This window comes from Cataglyphis hispanica, chromosome 16 (assembly GCF_021464435.1).
Source record: "Cataglyphis hispanica isolate Lineage 1 chromosome 16, ULB_Chis1_1.0, whole genome shotgun sequence".
NCBI classification, from domain to species: Eukaryota; Metazoa; Arthropoda; class Insecta; order Hymenoptera; family Formicidae; genus Cataglyphis; species Cataglyphis hispanica.
The window spans coordinates 5,795,771-5,812,262 of NC_065969.1; the positions used below are offsets into that span (position 1 = coordinate 5,795,771).

At 38.1% G+C, this 16,492-nt stretch overlaps 1 protein-coding gene across 9 annotated transcripts in view; it reads right to left on the reverse strand.

The window, feature by feature from the left end:
• The window catches only part of LOC126855359 (uncharacterized), a 119,303-nt gene that overhangs the window by 53,085 nt on the left and 49,726 nt on the right, over positions 1 to 16,492 (reverse strand). For 8 of the 9 annotated variants that reach the window (XR_007688226.1, XM_050602944.1, XM_050602943.1 and 5 more), the window contains one exon: positions 2,030 to 2,078. Coding sequence is in view for 8 of the 9 variants with exons in the window: in XM_050602945.1 (XP_050458902.1) it covers positions 2,030 to 2,078 (49 nt within the window). In the remaining variant the exon portion in view is untranslated. Of the gene's footprint in view, positions 1 to 2,029; positions 2,079 to 10,967; positions 11,301 to 16,492 lie in introns of those variants that run through there. The other variant, XM_050602942.1, reaches the window with a different exon arrangement.

Below are 16,492 nucleotides of genomic sequence, written 5' to 3' on the forward strand. Positions count from 1 at the left end.
TTTTCGGTGCCTTCCTAAATGCAGCTGATCGAAATTCACTTTTCCGCTTGGCGACGCGTTATCGGGTTATCCTGAAATCTTTTGTTAGCCGACGAAAATTTCGTCGTGTCATATCGGAACATATATTCGATAATGAAAAGCCATAGAGATGAGAATGAGAAAAGAAGAAGACGATAGCGCGATATCGCCTTTTGAACATGAAATTCATCCAATCCGTTCGATTTTTCGCTTCTTGTTACGTTACGCGTGGGAAGAAAGGCAAAACGCGAGCTGACATTTGATGAGCAAAAACACTACTAAATAACTAATTACTTGATAGACGTGGATCGCAGACATGGGGTGGCATGCATTTTCGACGAGAAGAGCGCGCGTGCTCCTGCAAAGTTCGGTCGGATTTAATCCTGGAAATAGACCCGGTGTATTATGCAGTTCGTTATCGATTTCCCTTTGTCTCTTTTCTTCATTTGATTTAAAAATACATGCGCAAAAACCAATCCTGGTACAACAAAAGATTGATGAGGTCCGTGAAAGCACTCGAAAAATTCCATCCCTGACGTAGAAATGGATAATTTATCGCTCACTACTCTATCTTGCTTGGCCGCAATTGGTTTGCTTTTTCTTCCGCAATTTTTCGTGACATTTCGATCCCAAAAGCGGTGATGAAAAATCATTTATAACGCACGATGTTCGCAAATTATTTGTGAAATAAATATTGTCATTAAATTTCCGTCATTATTCTTTTTTTTTCGTACTTTTATCAAAACTGTGAATAATAAGTAACAATAAGCTGCGAGATGATATAAATGCATTTATCGAGAGAAGTGATATCGACAATCTCTTCTGAAAACGTTATATAAACTCTCCTTACTCAGACACTATTGTGTCTTCAGATGCGATATCTAGCAGATTTTACTTCCTGGAAAAGCTTTCGTCAACATGAGACTCACACATTTTATCGAAAGGCATAAAGAAAGCTTCCGGAAAACACTTCGTTTCCGGGCGCTTGCAGTTCTTTGACGCTCTCCGAAAGGCCGATAATGCGACTTGTATTTTTCAAGAATATAAAGAATATCTTTGAGAAAATGCAAGCTAAAACTTGCATATAATATGCGAAGCACTGTGCAGAGTGCCTCTATAAATCGCAATATAAATAAAATAGAATTATATCAAAGACGTTTGCATGCCCCCGAGGGATACGTCAAACAATAACAATATGCATTTATACATGGAGGCGAAATCGTACGATCGATTCTTCCCTGAAATCTTGCAATTTCCTACAGAAAATATTATGCAGCTATCGAGAAATATTAGCGCATGCTCGCTGTCTCATCCGCTTGCGCGATCTGTCTCGTCGACAAAATTTCTCAGCGCAAATTTTCGCCACTTCACGAAAAAGCCGGACAAAGAAGAGAAATTGCCCGAGTAATCCATTAAATAACAAGAACCCAATAACAAAAGTGTCTACCCGGTTCGATGAAATAAAAAAGACGAGATTCCAAAATTTGCCGATTCTAAGGAAAACTTGGTTTCGCGAACGAGAAAAGCGGTCAAACTTTTCCGGCAAACTCTTCTTCCTTTCGATCCTCTCTGCTCTTCATATGGCGCCGCGTTCGGATTTAATCGTATCGTCGATTCGTACCCCTCGTCGCTATTAGTCCCAATGAGATAATCCTTGCTAATTCGAACGATGCCCTTAATTGGGAGAGCATCGCCGATGGTTTCGCGCTAAACTTCGCCATTCTCGTTTACAAAGGCTCGTAGACCGCATGCAACTCATTAAACATGCGGTTCCAAATAGTAACTAATAATCGATTGACCATTATTTATGGCGATCCGAGATGCGTTATGCAATTTCCTATGACGCGACATTACTAATTTTATAGCATGACCTCTTTACAAAATTGAATTCTATCTATCTCTAATATGTATTTTGAGAAAAAATTATTTCAGAAATTGTATGCGAGATATCGAAAAATAATCGCACGTCAATGATAATAAATATCTAATGTATCAAGCATGTTTTATCTACCTTTTTGTTGTCCATTCCAGGTGTTGAGCTGGTCACCGGCTGGTCGAGCCTATAACAAAAAAAGGAAAAAAAATAACGTTGAAATATTTGTAACGAAAATATTCACAAATATTTTGAATACCTCTTGCAATGCATAACTATATATTACAATTATATTTTTTAGATAAATCTCGTCATTCTGCGATATGATTCTATTATAAATATTTTGCTCATTGTTCTGTCATCGTTTTTTCATGTGATGCTGTATTTTCTCCTAGATTTCTCCGATATCAAAAAATAATCCTCAATAATCTTTCGATCGTCACTTTCCGCTTCCGCAACTTGCAGACGAATCTCGACCTCGATTCTAAAACAATACCGACGGCCAAGCTAAGCTATCCGTCGGCGTTTTTTTTTTCGGTATAAGAGAATTGAAAATTTATTGACCATGCTGGCGCAGAGACCGTTCAATATCATCTCGTGAAAAAAAGAAAAAAAATGTTCTAATATGAAAGTTTCATTCAACGAGCTTCCGCAGAAGAACTGACATTCTACCTAGTAGTGACCGCTTTTAGAATAATGTAATTCTGAATAAAACGCGCGCATACTTTAGAAAACTCGACGTATATTCACGAATCGCTTTTACGATAAAATTTTTATTTTAAGAGTTATATTTATATCAAACTTTTATATGGCGCATATTATATTATACATGTAGCCTTTTCTTTATTACAGTATAACTCTCTTTTATGAAAAAGAGAATCATATCTTTATGTATTACTACCTATTTTAAAAATTAATATAATTATGTATAATGTGTTGTCTTTGTGTAATCTTTATACAGGAAATATTACTCTCGTCTTGTGTTACGATACCCATTGAACGATCTTTCCCTACGACTGCAGAAAGGAAAGGGTCAATACATTACGCAAGGATGCCCTTCGGCAAAGGTAAACGGATATGCGCCAAGTACATAACGCGAGCCATCGATTTTTATTAAGCAAGCTGCAGCAGGCCTGCAGGTCGGAAAGCGCGATGTAGAGAGATGCGCGACATGACGTGGAGTTATTCGTTTGGAAAGTGGCCTCGGTTAGCGCGAGAGATCGATTTATCGCATCCGGGAGGATTTTATTCCTGAGAGAAGCGACACGAGAGCGGTGCGTAGACCGAACGCCGCACGTGACGAAACACGCACTTGAACGAGATGGATGAGCGCACGTGTGCGCATCGGGTGAGCCGCGACACAACAGAGATTCGACGGCCGTTGATCGAATGCCATTTCCATTCCACGCACAATGCCGATATTAAAACTTGAATCTTTTTACCGTCCATTTTGTGTGATTTATATGCCGTTGGTCCCCTAAAATTTCACGAATTATTATGAATTGATGCCGCCGAATGCCCGGCGCGCGATCCAAAAGTTTTCCTTTTTAAACGTCGATAATTGAAACGTCAATACCTGGGGGACCTTCCCATCCCAACCGCCATCAGAATATAATGAGCATTCATTGGATATCGTGCCAAGTACATTATTCGATATCCAGCACGATATCTATTATCTATCGTCTCATTTATTAGCCTTAAATTATGAAAAACTTTCCATGTGTTGCAAATATCAGAATTTTCTGTATTTTTTTCCGATTAGATAGCGCATTTCTATAGGAAAAAAATCTCACCCGTTTTCCAACTAAAAAAAAATCAATTTAAAAAATCATTAAAAAAAAAGTTATAATTAAAATAAATATTATAATTTATATAAATACATGGATTTTTAAATTTCTCTCATCAAGTCTTCATTTCCGCGCACTAATTGCGGAACTGAATCCAATGATTACGCGAGATCGACCTGAAAATTGTCGATTCGTTTTACCAAGTCTCGAAAGTTGAAAGCGATGATGGAAATGCATCACGGTTTGCCGAAACCGCAGATTCGATTGACCGGTTCTGTTTGTCATCCGTTTCCAATTCGCTTCATCGAACGCCATCCGCTGATCTCCTTACTCGACATTAGAGTTCTAATCGCGTTTAGACGACCCTAAGATAATCGACTGTAACAGAGCGCGCGATGCGCGATATCGAACGTATTAACGTCTAAATGATTAATGTCATTTAGCCGGAATAGCGAGCGAAATAGCATTCGAATGAAATTCTAGATACACTTCACGTATTGCGTGATTCGCATCCCGTTTGAAATTATATATCACGATTATATGCGGTTTTAATGACTGCCCTTAATTGGCACAGAATTGCTGCTCTAGTGATAGAAAGAGAAAGAGAAATATCACGCCAAAGTTCACAACGTAATTAAAAACCAATGTATTAAACCGCAGTACACTGTAATGGAGTTGTTTTCATTTGCGCAATCGCCACGCCGCTATTTTCCTCCGCATAAGTTTGCTCGAAACTCCGAGGTCTTCATGTTAAAGCTCTCGTATAAAAGACAATGTTATATATTGTTTTTTTTTTTTTTAAATATATTTTTAATCATCGTAATCTCGCGTAATCCTCCTTAATCGATGCTATATAGGGTCCAAGTGCGATGTGAGACATGTAATAATATCCATGTGTGCGCGAATACGATAAATTTGTTTCGAAAATTATACTCTTTACATTTTAAATATAAAAAATGGCAAGATTTTTTATTCAGAAATATTCCAACACCTAATAATAATCTGATTATAATTAAAATGCGATAGCTGGCGAACGCGACTAAAATGAACCGCGAGCTCTATTCAAGCTTGTCTCTCTATTGCGATGCAATTGATTGTAGATGCACACGAGACAATCACGTAATTTTCAGCAGTGATAAACGCAACGCGCATGATCTCGATCGATCGAGATCATTGCATTATACGCGTGGCGGCGCGATACGTGACATCTAACGATGCAGAATCAGGCGCCGTTCTCTACGAGGAGAGACTTCGCGGAGGGAATATAAACAACCCCTGCGTCGCGTTGCGTCGCGCGCCAATGCACTCGAAATGCACCCTACGTTACTTTGACGTTTGCGCGAATCGAAATTGGGTCGTAGCGATGCGGCGCGATGCGCCACGATTGTATCCCTCTGTTGTAGCTCGACGTGTACATTCATTTATTCCCGGCGCGATGTTGAACGTCCGTACGCCACGCGATGCTATCAGTCGCACTGATCTTTTCTTACGACGGGAAGCTTTTGATTTGTCATTTTGTATTTTATACAGAATGCCATAAAAATTTCCTGTCGCCCCCTCAATCATTATTACAAATCAGTGACAATTCTATCAAGCTTTAATTCTATTAAGTTTAATTTTTCGACGACGTATTTTCGCGACTAAATAAATAAACCAGAAATATTTTGATGCAATGTCTGACATAAACACTTGGGCGCTTAATGACAAAAAATAAAATGTGATACGGGAGATAATTGTATAAAATGTTTTCAAACGCATCACCTACGAACCAACATCAAAGTATTGTGCATTTGGAACGTAGAAGCGCTGTAGAAAAAGCTGTTTGTTGTTCTTTATGCGTTTATTGCAGTATTCATGGTACGAGCGGACACATATTTATCGTAATACAACACTACCATGCATCGCACGCGATAATGAAATTAGAGTGATGATGCTCGAACATACGTTGAACGTGATATGGCGCGCGGAGAAGAACAAAGTAAAGCGGACAATTAAAAATGTCAGCGATACATGTGCTATAGCTTCTTCATCCATCCGAGTGAAAATGTACGGTCTAAAGAAATATCCGCGCACGTGAATTAGACACGTTTCAAATCTACGCGATAGTAATTACATTAAAACGTCATTCTATCTGCGGCGCAGCCAGTTTCTGATATTTTAATGCGTCGGATAAAATTTACTCCCTCGCATATCGCCGCGAAACGCCCGCGATCCTTTAAGTTCACCCTGTCAGTTGACCCAGAAAATTTATATCCAGAGTATCCGATATCGATATCCTACGGAAATAGATGCGAAGGAGCGCTGCGAATAATTGGACGCCGATAAATTGCTAATAGACGAACGACGGAGATGGTGATGTATAATATAAAAGTGGGCTATATAAACGGATTTTTTTTTTTTGCCGTTGACCTTGTCAGATTGCAGCATCCGCGAGAAGGTCGGGTTAAAATTAGCGTGTGGAGTTACATATGAACGTAGATCTCGACCGTGAAGTAACCGCTTGAATAACCATGTGTAAATATGTATCCAATCCCGGGTCGCATGCATCCCATTTTTTTAAGTATACATTTTGCGAGGGAAAAATGCAATAATTTAAAGCTTATCATTTTTTATACCAACATATTTTTCATAAACAAACGTATATATCAGATTTATACACTTGCGTAAACTTTTATGTTATTCTTTATCTCATCTCGTAGAAAGGTAGGAATAGAAAAAATAAAGCAGAACGAGCCTAATGGCAGAAAACGAGAGACAGCTTTGCAGCTAGAAGGGAGGACGGATAGAGAAAAAAGGAGCGATGCAACTAGACGCGCGTAAAAAAAGCCTCCTCTCCGCAACAACTCGCAAATATTTTTGCATCCCGGATAAAAGCCCCTCGCGTAAATCGATGCGAAGTGCTTGCTCGTCTCGTTGCGGTTCATATTCGAAAAAGATGTAAGAGGATCCTCGACAGTGTGGTTCCATGAAAACGCATCGCTTCCCCGCTTTGCTCTCTCTCTCTCTCTCTCTCTTCCGGCAGTTTGCATGCGAAATAGATACGCGTTGTTTCCGATACACACACACTGTTCTTCTTCCTTTCAATTTCGAATAGTTACAAACAAAAAATATTACGTGGAGCACGCGTCTGGGAATGTGGGGGTACCTGCAGGTTTCAATACACGAGGTCTATGTAGTCGATAAAGCCGACTTTCGCTCTCTTTTCCTCGCCATCGCCCTTTCTTTTTTCCGCTACTTTCATTCTTTTCTCCTTTCATCCGCGTCCTCCGCAGCCTTTTCCGCAACCGCGGACGACTTACTACCACCACGAAGAAATTTATCGACCAACTTTATGCTCGCCTCATGGAATCAACTACCGAGTGACTCAGTCGGAGGACAGTCGGTTGCTTGGAGATCGGAGGACGATATAAGTTTCATGGAAATTATTGGAAGCAAAGCTAAAATAAACTATGCGCGCCGAAGCTAATTTATAAGCATGCCGTGCTTAATGGTATAAGACAGGATATTAGTTGGAAAATTTATGTTAACTTTCCGGCGGATGCATCCTGTTACTTTGTCAGACTCCCTGCTGAATATTGATCGCGAGACTAAACCTTATCTCGTAGCTTACAATCATGGTTATCGGCTAACCGGTATTACACAAGACTCTTCTTTAGAGAATCATGATGTAAGCAAGATATAAGAAATAATATGAATTTTAATAGGATATCGATAAAAATACAATTATAGTCTTTAGTTTGATAAATCGTTTATATCATGCAAATTAATAAAAATGAATCATCATTTACTTTAACGGTAATTTCTACATAAATCATGTTAGCAAAAATTTATTTAATAATCTAATTGTGAATGACGAAATTTTTCTAAAATATATCGAAAAATCGCGTTCAATCAAAAATTTAAAGTTTATTTACCAATGTCAATTATAAACTCAACGACCTTGTCAATTAATTATTACGACAAGCTCGAAGAGCGATGAGTGTACACGAGAGTTTAGATCGATACATGGCGTCTTGTCAGTTGCGGTATCATATATATATATATATATCGATACACATCGCTTCCTCTCACAGTACCCCAGGAGTACAATTGAAACAAAATATACATTCCCCTTTTTTTTCGAGAGAGAATCATAATTTCCACATTCTCGTTACCTTTGTATTCGATGAAATAAGCGGCACTATTTTTATTATTATTTTTCGAAAACAATCTTTCTTACTCTATCTGTTACAGAAAAATTTTCATCTTTTCGTTAACATGTATATCATAAATTTAGTAAACAAATGTTAAAAGTTAATTAGAAAAACGTAATTATTGAAGACATGTCGAAGCGACAAGTTTTATATCAATATCTCGGAATGTAATGTCAATCTTGATTATAATTATTTAGTTTTGCAATGGAACATGGATATTGCATACAACGATGACATTCATAGACTGTCTGTATTGAACTCTTCGTACGTAATCTCAATATTATAATTAATCTCGTTTGCATAATCAATTATACGTTGCAAGTCTTCAATTAATAATCTTTTATAGCGTGATACAATCGTATAAATTTGCAAATATTTCTGCCGCATACCTACAATTCAACTCGCACGAATCTCAATCTAATATTCTTCAATATAATAACTCTATACGCGTAATCTTTTTAATTGTCTTCTATACACAATTGATGTTGCGTTAATCGAGTTGTTTGTACATGGGCGACAATCAACCAAGCGCAAATATCGTAATAACGTGACTGCAATGTTTTCGCGTTATTATACTAAACACGTCAACGATACGTATGAATAGACCTTTATCACGTGCGCGTGATATAGTAATGCACGTGTTGCAGTCAAACAATCAAAGTCTTCCCGGTGAGTGCAATCCCTCGCCACATTCGTTGACCTAGGTAGCCGATCGATAACCATGGCGAAAGTCGGCCTAGCCGGTTGAAAATAGTGGAAACCCGTTGCATTGCTCCAACAGAAGGTACTTAACTATAATATACCGGGGGACGCGACACAAAATGAGCTTGTATAATAAAATAACGAAACGAGAGAGAGAGAGCGCCGAGATTAATTATGTTTGTCAAGTTGCAATCTGTTTCCTACAAATAGTTTCGCGGATGAACATTTTACGAGTTTGCCTCGGTGCAAGAATGACGTACACACAAATGCTTGTAAAATTATCTCTCTTCTCCTTGATTAATTTTCATTTTAATAAAATCATCTTAATCCCAATCTAGATTATAGAAAAAGATGCGCGAGAGACTATAGGGAGAGATACTATCTCGATTGTATACATTAATCAAATTTACCGAGAGCGTACAAAGCACTTGACCCATATACGCACTTCACTCCCTTATCGACAACAATCATCCCTTTATCTCTCATAGGCTACAATGCATCGCTTCCCACGTAGTCTTGTTGGGTCCTCCTTGTATTCCGTTCACCCCATTCCCCTTTCGTATGCACGTTCAGCAACACAGCGTATATAAGCCATATAAAAAGGTTCTAGTATCGAGGCAATATCTCGAAAGCATACACGATATAAATGCAACAGTATGATTCGCGCGTATAATTCGTATCCTGCGGGTGTATCGCAAAAATAAAAAAAATAAATAAATAAAAAACAAAAGAAAAGGGAGAGAAAAAAAGAGATACAAATTGGTTTCGTCGGACATTTTCAAAAGCAAGTTTTTATTCATACGTAAGGAAATATATCCGCTCGACTATATACTAGGAATATTCGAAGGGAGATCTTTCTATGAGTATGATGCAAGAATCAATTTTAAAGCGTTTTTCATGCACTCGAAAAATCTATTTCGATTGTCCCACGAGATTTGGTTTTTATCATTCTTTTCGACGAGAACAAAACTGACAAGATGAAGCGTTCGTGTCTTATATTTTTATGTAAACCTTAAAGTTAAAATGTCGAAAGCAAAAATAATCCATTGTTAATCCTTTCAAGTTTTTCATGTTTTCTGTAGACATTTTTTTTTAATTTTTTAATTTCTTTTAGATCCACGATAGTTATTGAGAAAATGAGACATTCGTCGAAAATCTGCGCAATATTTTTATCTGCGTTATATATCGTACATGTTCTTATGTATTTCGAAATAATTATAGCTGGACATGTTTTATGAAATAATACTGATCGCGAAAAATCAGATCAAATAATATTACAAACGAAATATATTCATGGATACAAAAACAATACATATTTGTTTTGTCCAATCATCTAGGGATAGAAGAAGGTGATGCTGTTTGCATTTCATGCATATTTTCATGGATCAATAACAATGCTTTTGCAATATATGTCTTGTACATGTTTTCTTCAATTTTAATTACAACTGATTGTGAAGATATTTCCATGTAATAATAAGGGAATGAAATGAAAGATTTCACAAAATAGTGAGACGTGAAAAAAAAAACGTGGATTGAAAATAATTGGGAAACCGAAATAATAAAAGACAAAGGCAGAATCTGCTGCTGTGTCAAATAGTCTTCTAGGGATATCGATTGTATTGAACTTTTATGCTTCCGTTGCAAAGCTTTCTTTTTTCATTTTTCAATTGTCTCAAAATATTTCGCGCGTTAAACGAAGATAAGGGATGAATGATGATATCAACGGAACACAGCAGTGTGAATAAAATTCCTCCGCGAGCTCATCTCTCTCCCGTAATTGGAAAAAAATATAGTGAATAAAGAAAAAAAAAAAAAATGAGAGAGAGAGAGAGATGAATGCTTAGGAAATGAGGCGCTAGGAGATGAGTAAATATTTCAAATAATAAACTAATAAATCTAATTGAGGGCGGCGCGAAGCAGGAAAGATTTATTGTTCCGTGCCGTGCGCGCCCCGTTAATCCGTTTCCGAATTATGCAACGCCAAGTTGCAGTCGGCCAAAGGGATTCCATCGTTCTCATTTCCCCTTCTGTGAATTAATGCACACGGAAATAAGGGAAAGCCTTTTGAGTTGCCGCAAAAACGTCACGTAATAATAGGTCATCAACCTAATATTCAAAGTATTATTTTCATTATGTATTCATTTTCAACTGCTGTTGGCTTATGGTGTTTCAATTAATATTAATTAATATTAATTAATATTCATTTCCTCACCAGAAAAGTAAGAATCTATAGAGTTCCGTGCATTGCAATAAGAGATGAAAAATAAGAGATAGATATAAGGCAGTTTCAGTTTATAATTTTATATTATTGAAAAAAGGAAGAAGGGAAATGGTAGATTTTCCGCGTATTTTATCGTCAGTATATAACATATGAATATCATTATTGTTTCTTACCAGTCGAAAAAATTCCACAGGCACGCGAACATGTTGACTGCTCGTTTTCCACATCGAATGATATCCTCGAGCGTTCTCGATACTTTTCTTCGTGCGAATCCTTCAATCGCGACCGTAGAGATCCTCGTAGATCGGCGAAATTGTTACATTTTCGCACGTACAAAGTTTACACGAAGCAGACTTAGAAAGCTCCTTCAGGCTTTTCTCGACCTTTGAACGAACAGCGCAGTTCGAGCGTTATCCGTTAGTCTTATTGTCAATGATAAGTCGAGATGCTTCGACGTCATGTTTAAATCGACGATAATAAATCCCTCTCGCGAGGTTCGCGTAGTTTCGGTTATCACCGTCGTCACAAACTACAACTAAACGCGAATTTGACTCATGTTCACGGTCTGCGTTTCATTTGTTAATATTAAGATTAACGTACGATAAATACGAAAGCTGGATCGGTGAAAATTATTCACGCGTCAAGCTCATTGGGCAAAACGTTACACGTGTCGTGGTACGTATACATGGTGTATCCCCATCGAGCTTTGAATTCGTTCTCATCGTAAACCCGTGGCAATTAGTCAGCTAATTCTAAAGCGGAATAGCAAATTACCTGTCGCGCGGAAATGTCGTTTCCCTCGCAGCGAGAACATGCAATGTCCTGTATTAATATAAACAGCGTGACGGAAAATGGCGTGCGTCCATTCTTGCCACAATCTATCTTGCGATATATATATATATATTTTGCAAAAATAACACGACGAATGAATAAAATTCAAACAAGTTCAAAATTCATCGCTGCAATTGCATCACCGGTAGCGTAATACATCAATTATATTTCGTTCAATAAAAAATACATTTATTTCTCATAAAAAATAAAACATGTCTAGCCAAAAAATTGAAAAGCAAATGCACTTTCGCCACGTATCGAATCTCTTGATAACCATTTTGTTAAACTCGTTTCTTCAATATATAAGTCTATCATTATTTATCCAAGATTGTTATGCATTTATAAAAATAAAGAAACGTCGCGTCAGTTGTTTATCGTCTCTTCACACTATAAAATTTAAATCTATAATATATGTATGCGTCCGTCACGCACAAAGTAGTTAAATTTCTCCGGAAATGAATATTCTGACAGACGAGGATGCCTCTCGAAGCGATAAATCGATCATAAACTCATTTAAATGGTCGACGATGTGTACCAAGACATTAAAAGCCGTCTGACAAGATTTCCGCAGCTGCACTGAAAACGACTTGATGTTCATTAAAATTTTCATATCACGCATAATAACATATATAATCAAAATCGAGAATAGGAATGCGTCGTATTCTTTGACTGAAAATTATCTCTTCCGTTTATTCAATCCTTATTCCATTTAGAATAAAAAATTCATTCTATCTATTATTTTTTTCTTCCCTTTAACGAGACGAGAAATTTCTTTTTTTTTTTAATATTTCCTAAAATAAAATAAAAATAAAAATGATGCACATATATGAAATCTACATTTTTTGTATTCTAACTTTCTTATAAACTCGCATAAAGAAAAGACACGTATGTAGTCAAATTTCATTGATAAAAGATAAAATATATTCTGTATACTCTCTATACTCTATACGTGATCTCTAACATTGTTGGTAATTTATGGAAGCTTGTTACAAATATAAAGAAGAGAGAGTACTTCCCGTCACATTATCGCTCGTACGCGCGACGTAATGTATTCGGCAGTATGTAAAGCTTGCATCGAAAACAGTTGTCGGAGTTGCTAGTCGAATGCATGAATAATTAGATTACCGCTGCAACTACGTTCTTCAGTAACCACCGCCGATTTTATATCAAAAGGTTATACATCGTCACTGTACATATATACGAGAAGCAACGACGTCTCTTCATAATTTTTTCCTTTTTTTCACGTAAATAATATATAAATTCCCTCGTCCAATTATTTTCGCTCGTAGGAGCGTAACTCACATCGTTTGGTTTGCGCTGATTTTTTAATAGCTTTCCCGTGTAATCTGTTTAACCTTTCAGGTAATTATTAAAATGCCGGTTATATATATTACGAGCGAGAGTTTAATGGCAAACATCATGCTTTCTACATGAAAGTTATTATTCCGTGGAAAAATTGATATATAAATAGCGTATAATACACGAATAATTTAGTTTCACTTAATGCAGAATAATTTTCAACGTAACGAGAATTAAATTCTGACGTTAAGTGAGTTAAATACGTTTCGGACAAAAAAAAAAAAAACATGATAACAGGATACAGGTAAGCGTTTCCACATCGATTTTAACCCTGTCCTCAACGGAGCAAATCCTCTATTCCGTTTTTGCCATGTTACACGTTTCGCGCCGATAAAACCGTAAATACGCGGTTCCACTCGGACTATTTTCTCGATTAAAACATCGATCGAGGAACGCGCCTCGTCGCGACACAAACGTGAATTTGACAGCTCCGATTCGAATTAGGAAATCGCAAATATAGTCAGAGAGACGTTTGTATAAAATCGTACAAATATGTCGAATCAATTTGACGTTGTGTGAAAACAATATAGCGTACGCAACGAGATGCATTTAATGATAAAGAAGAAATTAGTCTCGAGCGTATCGTAATGATTTCAACTCCTCCGCGTTTGCATCCTCCTCCTTGCACCTTCCTGCCCTCGTATCTTTGTCTTCGACCCTCGCACGAATTAGCACGCTCCAGGGGAAGAGGATACACCCGATTAGCATTTGTTTCCGCGTGTCGCGGCGATGGTTACAGAATAAATTAATGGAAGAAAGAATGGAATTTATGCATTTTTCACGCAGAGCTCTTCCCCGCCTGGTACGTCAAAATTAATGCGCGTCCTGAATATCTCAGTGCCTTAAATATTGCAGACCTTCATTTCCGCAAAAGGACCGATCGCTCGTTTGTCATCACTCCCGAAGCGAGTCCGTCGCCCTTGGCCTTCCACGAACAACCCTTTTCGAATGTTGCTGTAGAGTACGTTGTCCTTTCGCGTGAACTTTCGGGTCGCGGCGAAAATCGAAGCGAGACCCCGTGATACGAAGATCATGTCAGAATTTATATATCGATGATTAGAACGATTTTTTGCGATTATTTTTCGATACAAAAATTTTCGCCAATAATAAAACAAATGAAATTAAATTGCCGAGGAAATGCGTATGTCAATTTTATAAAATAAATTTTCTTCAAATTATATTTTTCATTGTAACGAAAGTCTCTTTTGAAAGACTATTTATTGATAATATAAATTGTATTAAATATGTATAGGATGTGCTCGATATTCAGATATATTGCCGTCGCATATTTAACTTAAATGAGTCCATGGTCGATTTGACGCTTGATTTGCCTAATACAAGAACTATACGCTGAATATGAGAAGAGACTTGGACGCAGTCGCATATATTTTTAAATACCCAATAATGATATAAAATTTAAATATTTTATCGGTAGAGACTAATGCCACGGATGCATGGAAACAAACTGCATATTTAACGCTGCGACGAGATTTCGCTATAAGCAACTTCTATCACGAAACATTCATCTCAAAATAATTACGTTTCGACGACACATCGGAAGACGATTCTCCTAGGACAGCCGGTGCACGATCACGTGCCGGTTATCGCCGGGGCGACGTCCGCGCGACGTCGTGGCATCGCGACCGACGACGCGGCTTTGCTACAGCACTACCTTCCTCGACGTCGACGAAGGAAGCGACGAGATTCGTTCGCTCGATCGCGCGAGATGGACGACAGTCGATCCCCTTGACCGAGGTTGCGTAAAAAACGGCGCCGGAAAGACAAGCGATTATCGGTCGATTGTTATCACTGCGATACACGGCACGAGGTCTTTTATTGACAAACCGACGCGAGAGAAAGGGAGAGAAGGAGAGAGAGAGAGAGAGAGAGAGAGAGAGAGAGAGAGAGAGCGGCGGCCGGAATTTTCCGCACTCCGTCCGAGTCTGTCGCTCGCGAAAAGGAGGGTTAACGTCGCGCGACTGTTCCGGCGAGAGAGGGTGAGAGAGAATTCTAGGGTCGCCCGACTCGTAGCGCGGCGAGGGCCCAACTGGCATGCGCCTTTACCACCCTCCCTCTTTGCCTCCGTCGCCAGCCACCGCCGCCCGTTCAGCTGCTGCCACCCCTCCGGCGCGCTCTCTCTCCGTCAGTACATCGCTAGGGGATGAGAAAGCCGAGTGGGGAGATACAGCGCCGCGGCTTTCGCTCTCTCGCTCTTCTCTGTTCCGTACCGTTCTGTTCCGTTCACCCCCTTCCCCGGTCGCCGTCGAGCGGGTGCGCGTGTGCATCCCCTTTCCCTCTTCCTGTACCGAGATCGCCGACGGCGCATTGTCCTTACGAGGGTTTTGCGAAGGCCGTATCTTTCGCAGTATACATATGGCTTATGACAGCGAATTATCTTGTCGTATAGGGAATTTTAAGGTAGAATGTAGCGTTATATGTAATGTCTCGTTGCGCACGGAAAATCTATATGGAAAATACATTTTTAAAGATGACAGAAACGTGTCGAGGAAAATTTCTATCACGTTGCCTTCCCGTTTCACATAATTTATTATAGAGTGGTATTTTCTTATCAAAATAATTTGCATGTTTATGGTTATTAATTTTATATTTAAAACTCGTATAATTGAATTAAAATAAATTAGCGAGATCAAATTGTATTTCAAGAATAATTAACAAACATTCGTATTAAACGAGAGACACTTGAGGATAAAGCCGAATTAAACATCAATATGTCGATAAGAAAATCTTACTCTTCACTTTGACATGACATAATATCAAGAAAATATATAATAATAATGTAAAACTCAAAAAATATAAGAGATAATTAAATATGGATAATAACAAATGGATTAGTAAGCGTAAAGTTAATAGGAAAACGCAAAGTTCCAGAAATAACATTACGCGATCCAACCGTAATCAGAGAAATTAAGATTATTAGCTTTTCGCGACCTGTATACTCGGTGCCAGCTAAGTGCTCGCTTTATTATCATCACGTCGCTAAGCGACGTAGCTAAACCATTCCATCAGGAAGGAAATATTAAAGGGGATCTTTCTTTAGACGACAGTGCCCCTTGCCGTTTATACGATACGTTTTATACGATTGAATGCGACAAGGGTAAAACCTCCGGTCGTGAATGAATAGCGAGCAACGTGACCCATAAACACGCGTAAATGATATGCTTGCCGCTAAGCATGTGTGTGTGCAATATCATTGGAAAGTAGCACCGGCAAAGAGTCTACTTTGTTAAATGACATTCGATATCGAGATTGCATCTCGATAATATTGTGGTATTAATTCTACCTTCATTAAAAATATATAAAATAATCGTGATTTCAGAAATTTCCACCCATGTTTATAAGAAACTTTTGTTTACGATAAAATTTCCTATAAAATCTCAATGGCTGAATGCTTATGCCCACCCTGTATATATGGTAATAATAAATGTAGTTTAATAGACTTTTTCTCTTTCATCATGTTGCAAAAATATTTAAAGGTAAAAATGTATCG